Source organism: Centropristis striata, chromosome 16, assembly GCF_030273125.1.
Source record: "Centropristis striata isolate RG_2023a ecotype Rhode Island chromosome 16, C.striata_1.0, whole genome shotgun sequence".
In the NCBI taxonomy this organism is placed as follows: Eukaryota; Metazoa; Chordata; class Actinopteri; order Perciformes; family Serranidae; genus Centropristis; species Centropristis striata.
This window is the reverse complement of record NC_081532.1, coordinates 3,109,918-3,122,155: the sequence shown is the minus strand read 5'-3', so window position 1 is coordinate 3,122,155 and position 12,238 is coordinate 3,109,918. Positions and strand designations below refer to the sequence as shown.

The 12,238-nt window shown below is 33.7% G+C and overlaps 1 protein-coding gene across 1 annotated transcript; it reads right to left on the bottom strand.

Annotated features, from left to right (window-relative positions):
- Positions 1-5,012: 5,012 nt before the first annotated feature.
- On the bottom strand, positions 5,013-11,198 carry sumo3a (small ubiquitin like modifier 3a). The gene is made up of 4 exons (XM_059353479.1): positions 11,076-11,198; positions 8,259-8,387; positions 8,022-8,093; positions 5,013-6,511 (listed from the first exon to the last, which is right to left on the bottom strand). The coding sequence occupies exons 1-4, from the start codon at positions 11,094-11,096 to the stop codon at positions 6,449-6,451; spliced, it is 285 nt and encodes a 94-aa protein (XP_059209462.1). The 5' UTR covers positions 11,097-11,198; the 3' UTR covers positions 5,013-6,448.
- Between the last annotated feature and the right edge of the window lie 1,040 nt (positions 11,199-12,238).

The following is a 12,238-nucleotide window of genomic DNA, read 5'->3' as shown; positions in this document are numbered from 1 at the left end:
GTTCATTTTAATGCCTGGTACAACTAAAGGAACATTTGTTTGGACCAATATAATGATAATAACAAAAATAGCTGATAAGAGTTTAATTTGATAGCTGATATCTAGACATTTAACATGGTTTTCTTGATAATAACCAAAATCATTATCAAGAAAACCCTGGAAATATTATGGTAATTGTACTGATGATATGATGGTAGTAATGTTATTGTGACTAGACAGAATATAATAATAGTACTGAATATAATATATAATAATAATAATACATTTTATTATTAATAATAATATATTTTTTAAAATAATAATAAAATATATACAATAATAATATCAATATGAATAAAATAAATAAATAAATTAAAATAATAATAATAATAATAATAAGGCCAGTATAATAATAGTAGTATATCACAGTATATAGTAATAATAGTAATGGCAGCAACAGTATATGCATATAATAATAATAATAATAATAATAATAATAATAATAATAATAATAATAATAATAATAATGCCAGTATAATAATTATGCCAGTATATCACAGTATATAGTAATAATAATAATGGCAGCATGTGCATATAATAATAATAATAATAATAATAATAATGATAATAATAATAATAATAATAACAGCAATGTGTCATATATTTAGCCTGTGCAGGGTGTGCGTACATACATAATATATAATATGTAAACATGTATAAATATATATATATATATATATATATACATGTAGATATGATATAATATGATATATTGTACCGGCATTATATATGCATATAAATACTTGACTTTACATGATATACATACAATAGATAATTTACGAAGAGTATAAGTATATGTAAATAAGTAGAATGTGCAAAAGGACAAGAATATTGTATAAATATGATATATAATATCAATATGATTAATACACATCTCACATATGAGGTGAAGTAAATGTTCCAGTATTTGGAGTGTTGTCCAGGTGCACAGTGCAGACAGTGACAGTAGATTTAGTAAGCATGGTATCAGGGTTCTTTTACAAACGTTTTAAGCATTTCAACATGTGTTTGCTTGTATTTTGGTAAATATATTTGTGTCTTCCAGTATATGGAGGTTGTTTATGACACAAATAGACCAAATCAGAGAATCACAGTTCAGTGGCTCCACCTAGCTGTTTACTCTCTCTAGGACATGTGCAGTTTCCATCTGAGGTTGTTGGCATTTTTAGCAGCAAGGGCCTGAGAGGGAATTGAAACCTCGTCTTGCATAATGGATCATACATGAACTACATATATATATATATATATATATATATATTATATATATATATATATATATATATATATATATATATATATATATATATATATATATAATCCACTGATGAACTATATATAATCCACTGATGGCCGTGTTCTGACATGTGACAAACTCTGAAGAAGACTTTAGCAGGCTGATCCGTCTGTCATATGACAAAATGCTTCAGGTTCTGCTGGACCGAACACACAGAGAGGAATCTCTACCTGCAAAACTTGTTTTGAGTAATAAACAAATTGTGTTTTTACACTGCAAAAAAGGTGTCTAAAAAACAGATAAAAACAGTAAATCTGAGGGAAATGATCTTGCTGCATGGACAGATAATTTACCTTGACAAGATTTCTTAAATTATGATTATTAAATCTAGAAATAAGCATGTTGAACACTTAAAATAAGATTAATTAACTCTTAAACTCCAACAAACAAAACCCACAGGTTTCTATGGAAATTTACCTTTTTTTTTAATTACTATTCATACACACAAAAATTGCAAAAACAATAAATAAATACAACTATAAAACAGTCTATTAGCATGTAAATATAAATAGTAATAGTTTTCATTGTAGAAAGAAAATTCACAATTTAAAAACAGTCTAGAAACATAAATGGCACACTGTGAAAGCTCCTATGATTAAACTTTCAACTGGCTTTCTCAGCTTGTCTGTTATATAAATAAAGTTATTACTGTAAATAAAATATGCTCAGTGTATTTTCAATAAATAGATGGACTCCAGAGGGTTAGATTAAAAAACATGCATTTGGAAAAGTCTTGTATCGTTTTAAAAAATAATTAGAAAAATTGTCAATCTGGTAAAATGTGAAAAAAAAGTTATTTTAGACTAGGGCTGCAACTAACGATTATTTTCATTATCGATTAATCGTTGTTTGGTCAATAAAATGTATAAAAATACCAATCAAACCAATTATTCAATTATCAAAATAGTTGACGATTCACTTAATAATCGATTGTTGTTCAATTAATGGAATAATTGTTGCAGCTCTAGTACTTTTACATCTTTTGGGGTTAATTTTACATATTTTTGGGGTAATTCTACATATTTTTTTGGGTAATTTTACATCTTTTTTGGGTAATTTTACATCTTTTTGGGGTAATTTTTAGGGCTGCAACTAACGTTTATTTTCATTAATCGATTAATCTGTCGATTATTTAAACGATTAATCGATTAGTTGTTTGGTTAATACAAGATGACGTCCTCAAATCTCTTGTTTTGTCCACAAACCAAAGAGATATTCAGTTTATTGTCATAAAGGAACAAAGAAACCAGAAATATTCACATTGAAGAAGCTGAAATCAGAGAATTTGGACTTATAGTCTTTAAAAAACTGCTCAAACCAATTATTCAACTATCAAAATAGTTGACAATTAATTTGCCCTGCCCTAAAACATATAAAAAAAATACCTATTTTACCTCTTTATAGATATCCCAGGGATAACTGTACCACAATTTACACATTTTTGAACACACAAATACAAAATGCACACGACAGCAAATCTGAGTACCAAACTATATTTATTGTATACAGTAGTAAAAGACGACAAATAATGTACAAATCAGTAGAGAAACAAATAACATGACAAGACGCGGGCCCCGTTCTTCGTACTTTACGAACATACGTAGCTCGTGTTAGCCGGCTCAAAAAAACAACATCGTCCAGCTAACTCGGCTCTTTAAATGCAAAGTGGAAGGCTGCCATGATAACTGTGCTCTTATTTTGTGAGACAGGGAGAAAAAGCTAAAAACCGGAAAAATGGCTACTTGTGATTTGTTGTTCAGGAGGAATCACACACAGACTCCACTCTGGAACAGTTTATCTAATGCTTGTTAAAGTCATTCACCCTCATTAACCCTTTATCAGGCAAATAACTATATTTGGTAACTTCAGGTAATATTCCGAGCAAAAAGTTGCAAATTTACTAGATTAAAGTGGCAAATTTGCGCGAAAAAAGTTGCAGATTTACGAGAAAAAAGTGGGAAAAAAGCTACTTTTTTCTCCCAGATTCACCACTTTAACCCTTAATAGGGCACTCATTGAAATACTTGCAAATTTCAACCCTAGAGAATATTGGAGGATATTACATACAGCCAGAATGTGTAAAAAAAAACATGAAAATAATATTTTGAGAAAAAAGTTTACGAGATTAAAGAGGCAAATCTACGAGAAAAAAATGTGCAGATTTATGAGATTTAAAGTGGTGAATCTGTGAGAAAAGTCGCTTTTTTCCACACTTTTTTCTCGTAAATATGCGACTTTTTGCGCAGATTTTCCACTTGAAATCTCTTAAATCGGCTACTTTTTTATTGCACATTTGCCACTTTAATCTAATAAATTTGCTACTTTTTTTCTCAAAATACTACCCGAAGTTACCAAATAGTTCTTTGCCTGATAAAGGGTTAAATAAAATGTAATTTTGTACATGGGGGGGCAGAAATTAACGTTTCAAACAGCAGGTGGCAGTACAGTGAAGCCTCTTCAATGTTAAATATTCAGTTAAAATGTTCATGTACTGGCATTATTTGAATAGAACGATGTAGTTTTCATTTAAAAAGCAACTTTATGACACAGCTGAGCAAAGCTACCATTAGCGTTATGGGAACATATTAAAGAAGGAAGAATAATGCATGAATATGAAAATCACCACGTCACCTGCAACTGCAGCTCATATTTCACCTTAAAACACCTTTTAATGCAACAATTTAACCTGTGCTGTAAATGTCTGTATAACTGAAGCAAACAAAAAAGCTGAACTGGTTAGTTTTTAAATATCACTGCTTTTATTGTGTTGTATTTGTATATGCATGACTTAACTCAAACCCTGTTCATTTATATGACAATATTTATCAAATTGGTGCTTCTTGAGCATGTGAAAATAGTTTAAAATTGGTTAATTTTAAAGGGTTTTCATTATCCAAGTCACTGTGACACATTTTATTCCCGACTGAAGTGAGAAATCAAAGCTCACGCCAGGCGGTCAACAATCAAATGAAGCCAACTCAGTGATGAAGAGTGTGAAGAACGGGGCCCTGTGGGTCCAGAACACTTATCTCCCAAACGTCACCGTTTGGCCTCGCTGCCCCGCCCCGTATGCAACAACCTGCATGCATCCTTCTCCCAACCTGGTCTCACAGAAATCCGTGAAATAGCCACAGAATCGCTCAAATTTCCGTGAAACTGACACGGATTTTGCTACAATGCAAGTTAATGACAGTCATATCCCGTGGCTATTGGTTTGTTCCAAGTCACGTGACTTTCAAGGTCCCAGCGGTCAGAACAAAAAACATGGCGGACAGTTCTCTCATTTTTAGTGAAAAATCAATATTTTGACTTAGTTTCTGCATAAAAATGGATTTTGATCACATTTGTAGCGAGAAATATATGTTTTATTTTCTAAATATTCACTCAGTGAATGTACATAATCACTTTGTATGTTGGAATAGCCACGGGATATGACTGGCATTAACTTGCATTGTAGCGAAATCCGTGTCAGTTTCACAGAAATTTGAGCGATTCCGTGGCTATTCCACGGATTTTGAGTTAAGCGAAATCCGTGGCTATTTCACGGATTTCTGTGAGATCATGTTGCCTTCTCCAGACTGTCAATAAAACACCGGAGACACTCCTCACCACTTCTATCTTCTCATATCTTCGCTGTTTGCAACACAGCAGTCAGGCTTTTTTTTTTTAGAACGAACGCTTTTGAAAACCTCTGCCTTTTTTATTTTACAAACAATGAAAAAACAGCTCGACAGTCGACGACAAAGCAGTGAAAAGTGTCTGCAGAATGTGTTTAAACGAAAAACATACTGACTTTTGTAGGATATCCTTGCTCAAACTGGAAGCCGCTCCTCTTCAAACACACATCTAGAATCAGTTGTGCCGTCGGCCTACATTCGCAAGGACAAAACAAGAGATGAGGCAGCTGACCCCCAAAACAGCATCGAGGAACGACTTCCCAGTTATTCTTCCCACTTTCTTCCCTAAAAAAAATGTTAAAAACCAAGCAGAGCCACTTGTAAGAAGAGTATGGGGACTGGCTACTGGCCTGCTTTGTCAGAAAATAGGGAAAAAGGAAAAGTTTCCACATGGAGAGACTATCCTTACAGACAAGAGCCAAACCAACTCCAACAAAGGATACAGTAAGTTTCCCACCCCTGAACAGGAATTTGTCTGTATGAGCAAATAAAAGTCTGTACCACGGATACCCACAGACAACCATTGTCAATTAGTAGAAGTCAAAGAGGAAGCAAATAACATTAATGAAATACAAACTCCCTTAAAATGTGACAGTTTTGACCTTGCAGTTTTGCTTTTTAGAGCGACCCAAAGTACATCAAATATGAAACAGAAGTTCGGTCTTTGGAGTATTGGTCCAAGAGCCCCACAACTTTTATCTAACATCCACTCTGATACTTCTGTACAGGAAAAAAAATCAAAAAAATGAAAAAAAAAAATCAACAAGCCCCCTGGGTGTTAATTTCTTAAAAGAAAAAGGAAAAAAAATACAAAAAAACATTGCAGAACTCTTTAGCAAAAGCACCTAAAATGCAGAGAGAATTAAAATACCTTATTTGACAGAAGAGCAGGAGTCACCGTTCAGACAAAAAAAACAAAAAAACACAAAAGCGAAGTGAAATGGAAGGCGAGTGTGTATTAAGTTCAGATGCTTCCACTTCAAAACATTTTCATGCCCACTGACCGTGACCCCGGACAAAAAAAAACAACCTGCAGAGCCTCGCGTTCGCCCCCGATGGATGAAACCCGTGACAGACTACTTGATACTAAGCTTTCACTGCAGAGTGAATGAGAAGCTGTGATGAAGCACTGTTGGTCCAATCACAGCCTGGCGTGCCAGGAGGAGAAATGTTGTCCTGATTGGCCAGCGGAGAGACTGTTGACACGCACAAAAGTTCAATCCTGGCTGAGACGGTACAGAAACAGCTGAGGAGCCCCCTCCCCCACACACACCTGACGAAAAACCATGACAGACATCTTTAAACTGAAGAAATAATAATAATAATAATAATAATAATAATAATAATAATAGGCTGAGAGGAGCGATGGGGAGGGGAGGGACAGTGAAGGTGGCTGAGGGCGTGGTCTGAGGGTGGCCGTCAATGAGGTGGGCGGGGCTTAGCAGTGCCCGCCTGTCTGCTGCTGGAAAACATCTATGGTGTCTTCATCTTCCATCTCCAGCTGAGAGGAGGAGAAGAAGAGGTTATAGTTAGTGGATAGAAACAATAACTGATCAGATTGATTGATTAGAGGCTATTCAGAGAGTCTGAATGTCTGAATTGTGTCACCATCATGTAGAAAGATCATATCAGTGAGTAGGGCTGGGCGATTATATATATATATATATATATATATATATGTATATATATATATATATATATATATATGTTTTTCTACCATGTAATACCACCTCACCATTTTTCTCCATATTTCTTTTGTTGACTGCTGTCTGTCTGTGATATTGTTGTAATTTTATATGTGTGTGTGTGTATATATATATATATTGTTATTTGTTATTGTTGTGTTTTTACGACCTTTACTGTGTTTTACTCCCTAGCCCACCTCCCCTTCCCTCAAGTGGCGCTTGTCGCTTGTCAGGCCGCCATTGTAAATAAGAATTTGTTCTTAATGACCTGCCTGGTTAAATAAAGGTGAATGAATGAATATATTATTGATATATTTTTAAATGTGATTTTGAATTAGACCATATCGCATATATCGATATAGTTCAGTTTTTTCTCTCTTTATATATAAATGTCATATTTTCGTTTAGTTTCCGTTTATTTCGGTTAATACATGTCATCAAAACAGAAGCAACAAACCAGAAAAAAAAACATTGATGAAAGTTAACAACATGTAAACGGTGAGAGAAAATTGATATTTAGTTCTTTTGTAATGTTTGTTATTCTTTTCTCATATAAATATATTTATTTCAGAAAAAGATTGGCCTATTTTATTTCATAGGCTATTTTTATTTAAGATATTTTTTTTATTTAAACGTGCACTTTATAAGTGAGATAATATGATGCTGCTGTGGGACATCCCCCACTTATCTCTATGTATCATATTGATCTCTCTTTTTTTATTTATTTTAATTTATGTATGATATGGCCTACCCCTTTGTGGTTCTTGTTGTTATGGTTGTTTTTGTCTAAGACAGCTCTGTTTGTTTGTTTTTATGGCCGTCTATGTTGGTTTGTGTAATGTATATTTGGCTACTCATAATGACATGCTGTATATAAGCGAAGGAGCAGAAACTGTACAGCTTTATTTTTTTAAATACATGACATAACCTTCCATTCATGTTTCTCCAGCCGATTGCTTTATATTTATCTTTATTTTTTGTTGTTGTTTTTGTTATATGAAAATCCCAATAAAGATATTGAACACAAAAAAAGTGCACTTTATGGAGCTTTGACTTTAAAAAAAGGTTCTCCTGTTGTTATACAGTATTTATGTTCACTTAAATAAACAGTTTCAATACTATGACTACATGTCACCACTACTTGTGACATGTCATATTTGACTTTGACTGAACATTTGCTCTCACTTTGTGACAAAAATATCAGGATATATATCGTATATTGATATTCATCCTAAATTTATCAGGATATGACTTTTGGTCCATGTCGCCCAGCCCTATCAATGAGGTTTAAAGAGAATATAATGGTGAATGTAGCATATATCTTACCTGTGCAGGTGTATCCGTCTCATTGATCGGCTGGCCATCAAACCTGAACCTGATCTGCCTTATTGCGAGGCCCTGCAGGAGAAGATGAAGTACTTTTTAACATGGGAATAACAAGGTAAAGTGTAAAGTGGACCTAATGGGGAGCTGACTGAGGTGTTGCAGCAAATCCAACATAATTCTATCTTACGTTGGAGAGGAGGACATTTAAAAAGCAGTCATTTGGGGCTTCCAGCTCACCTGTCGGTCACAGTACGCCTTCATTAGTTTGCTGAGCGGTGTGTGTCTTTTGATTTTGAACTGGACCACAGACCCATCCTGCCCTGCAACCTTCAGGTTGATGTGATCGTTCTCAGTCTTTACTCCCTCCTGCAGAGACAAACCAGTTTAACAACAGGTAAACCACAAACTTTACACTCAAGCTTACACTAGAGCAGGGGCGGGCAACTGGAGGCCCGGGGGCCACATACAGCCTGGACCCTCACTTGAAGTGGCCCTCAGTACAACTACATGCATTTGAGCATGAAATCTTAAATGTGCAGTGTAAAAATGCACAAAATTACTTTTTGCAATTAATGTTGGTCTGCTGTTCTTGCACTGAAAAAAAAAAAGAAATCACAGTAAGTGGTTATTTTTTATTTGCTTCAAACCTTTTGTATTCCTATTTATACTGTTAAACATGCATTTGAGCATGAAATATGTTAAGATACTGCACTGTAAACATATTTAACCCTTTGATGCACAACATGGGTCAAAAATTACCTGCATTTATTTATCATGTTATTTAATGCTGGCTGTGTGTTTCTTTGCTCTATCTTTTTAAATTAATTTATTTTATGATCAAATAGTCCAAGTATTCTTTGAATATCTTTTTTTTTTATTACAACCGATCATTATATCCATTTTCCTTTCATACTTTATGAAGAAAAAGTAATTGTATTATAACATCAATTTTACACACATGGGTAAAAAATGACTCATTCATCCAAATTTGATATAAAATTAAATGACCTAATACTATAATTATAGTAATTTGTTTTTAAATAGTTACTTCAGCAGTAAGAGGGGTCAAACACTCATATTTAACATGTTTATGTATCATTTTGTCAAAAAAAAAAAAGAAATCACAGTAAGTGGTTATTTTTTATTTGCTTCAAACCTTTTGTATTCCTATTTATACTGTTAAACATGCATTTGAGCATGAAATATGTTAAGTTACTGCACTGTAAACATATTTAACCCTTTGATGCACAACATGGGTCAAAAATGACCTGCATTCATTTATCATGTTATTTAATGCTGGCTGTGTGTTTCTTTGCTCTATCTTTTTAAATCAATTTATTTTATGATTAAATAGTCCAAGTATTCTTTGAATATATTTTTTTTTATTACAACTGATCATTATAACAATCTTCCTTTCATACTTTATGAAGAAGTGTATTATATTATTATATTGTATTGTATTATAACATCAATTTTACACACATGGGTCAAAAATGACTCATTCATCCAAATTTTATATAAAATTAAATGACCTAATACTATAATAATAGTCATTTGTTTTAAATAGTTACTTCAGCACTAAGAGGGGCTAAACACTCATATTTAACATGTTTATGTATCATTTTGTAAAAAAAAAAAAAGAAATCACAGTAAGTGGTTATTTTTTTATTTGCTTCAAACCTTTTGTATTCCTATTTATACTGTTAAACATGCATTTGAGCATGAAATATGTTAAGTTACTGCACTGTAAACATATTTAACCCTTTGATGCACAACATGGGTCAAAAATGACCTGCATTATTATTACAACTGATCATGATATCCATTTTTCCTTTCATAACTTAAGAAAAATAGTTTTTGTATTATAACATCAATTTTACACACATGGGTCAAAAATGACTCATTCATCCAAATTTGATTTAAAACTAAATGACCTAATACTATAATAATAGTAATTTGTTTTAAATAGTTACTTTAGCAGTAAGAGGGACCAAACACTCATATATTTAATATATTTAACATGTTTATGTATCATTTTGTCAAAAAAAAAGAAATCACAGTAAGTGGTTATTTTTAATTTGCTTCAAACCTTTTGTATTCCTATTTATACTATTATTGTTTTCATTGTTTTTATTGTTTTATTTATACCTATTTGTGTATGATTTATTCTATTTGAATAACTGTACAGCACTTTGGTCAACTGAGGTTGTTTTTAAATGTGCTCTATAAATAAACTTTGACTTGACTTGACTTGACTATACTGTTATACATGCATTTGAGCATGAAATATGTTAAGTTACTGCACTGTAAACAAAAAAACAATAAAATTACAAAAAAACAGAAAACACAAAAAAAAAATACAAAAAAGAAAAACACAAAATATACAAAAAACAACAACACAATAAGCACAGAAAAAAAACCAAGAAAATACAAAAGGCACAGGTAAAAAAAAAACCCACATAAAAACATTGTGTTGCTTCAGTCACAGATGCTAACGTTAGCATGGTTAGCTTCGGGCTAGCTGGTTGGCACGCCAGCCCTTTAAGACCAATGCCGACTTTAGCTACCGGCTAACGCTGCTAGCCGTTTTGTGTTGTTGTGCTGAGGCAAAACAAGCAGTGACACATTAAAAGACAGCAGGAATAGCACGGCTACTATTTTAGCTTTTATCTGCGTGCGTCACCTCCATTAGCGGATCTTTTGTCGCTTGCGGCATTTGCGGCGTTGCGGACATAACGTGGTCCCGCTCGACAAAGAAAAAAAAATCCGCAAATGACAATCATGGTGTAATTGACATTTCTACTCTCAATCTTCGAGGCTACTTTCTACTAGAGCAGAATATCTCTCAGTTCAAACGACGGGGCGATTTGTAAGCGCTTGTAAATGTAAATATGGATGTGCGGACGCTCATTCATTTGCGAAACAAACACTGCGCCGATTCAGAGAAACGTGCAAACCAGGCCATTTTAGATTGCACATCTGAGAAATGGTTTGTCAGGAGCTCTACAGAGCCATCAATACCAATCTAGAGCTCTTTAAATCTTTATATCTTACCTTTGGCTTTTCCTCTGACATCCTGGCTGTATTTAGTGTGCGGGTTTTTTCACAATAACCGCTTAATTGCGCTGTATTCGTCTTTCTGGCGCCTTCTGTCCTCTCTTTTCCTCCGCTGACGGGTGCGCGCTCAGAACCGAATCTACAATTAACCGATTGGCTCCGAGAGGACCACGTGACTACACAACCTCGGGAGCGCGGACGCGGGAGCGCGCACCTATGCAAAATACTCGAGCACGCGAACTGAACCTCCTATAAAGGGGAAACTGGATCTTCTCTCTCAATCACATAGTTTTAAAATGTCAAGTGCCATCTAAAATTTCATTATGGCTTTGAGAAATCAGTTGACATACACACAAAGAGTATTTACTACAATAAACCTGCAAAAAAGAAAGTGTAAGTTTATCATTTTCTGCCAGATTTTTTTCATTTTTTTTCATTTATCCTTATTTATTTCTCGAGGAATTATTGAGGGCAACCCCTCAATTACAATGATGTGGAGAGTACAGAGAAAACACAAAACAGCACAGTCAAAACACATGCAAAAACATTAAAATCAGTTACAGTGAAAGGCAGAGTTATTGGTTATCATAGTTTTAAACCCGTCCATAGTTATAATTGCGTTGAGTTGTAATGTTGAGTGAATGTTGTAAGATGTTCCAGGTAGAAGCAGCAGAAAAACTGAAAGCAGTTTTTCCAAATTCAGTATTTGTCCGGGGAACATTGAGCATTAAGCATTAATCACTAGAGCGTGTTGGATAATTACTATTTGACCAGTTTATTAGATAACTATAGACTATAGTCTATAGATAACATCAGCATAATCCAGAACTGATAAAAAGACAGCCTGAATGATCCATTTCCTATACAGAACAAAGGGAAGTTTGTTTTGTTTCTGTATAAGGTGTTTTTTTTGTTTTAATGTACTTGTAAGTATGTATTGTGAAACCCTTTCAATGATGTGTCCCGTTAAAGTGATGATATGTAGACCATCTTCTGCAATATGTCTGGCTCTTGAGAATATCATGTATTTTTTTGTCTGAATTGAGAACTCATTTATTGAGGAGAGAATGTTGTAGTTTGTCGATGGCTTGCTGGAGAGTTTTAAATGGCTGAATGTGCAGTGTTAGCGGTACAATACAGAACTGTGTCATCGGCGTAGA

What these genes read in the sequence shown, in the direction of transcription:
- sumo3a (XM_059353479.1), bottom strand. Translation starts at nt 11,096, where the DNA reads ATGTCAGAGGAAAAGCCAAAG. An exon ending in TGTCAGAGGAAAAGCCAAAG is followed by an intron (nt 8,388 to 11,075) that starts GTAAGATATAAA and finishes TTGTCTCTGCAG; the next exon opens with GAGGGAGTAAAGACTGAGAA. An exon ending in AGACGGATACACCTGCACAG is followed by an intron (nt 6,512 to 8,021) that starts GTAAGATATATG and finishes TCCTCCTCTCAG; the next exon opens with CTGGAGATGGAAGATGAAGA.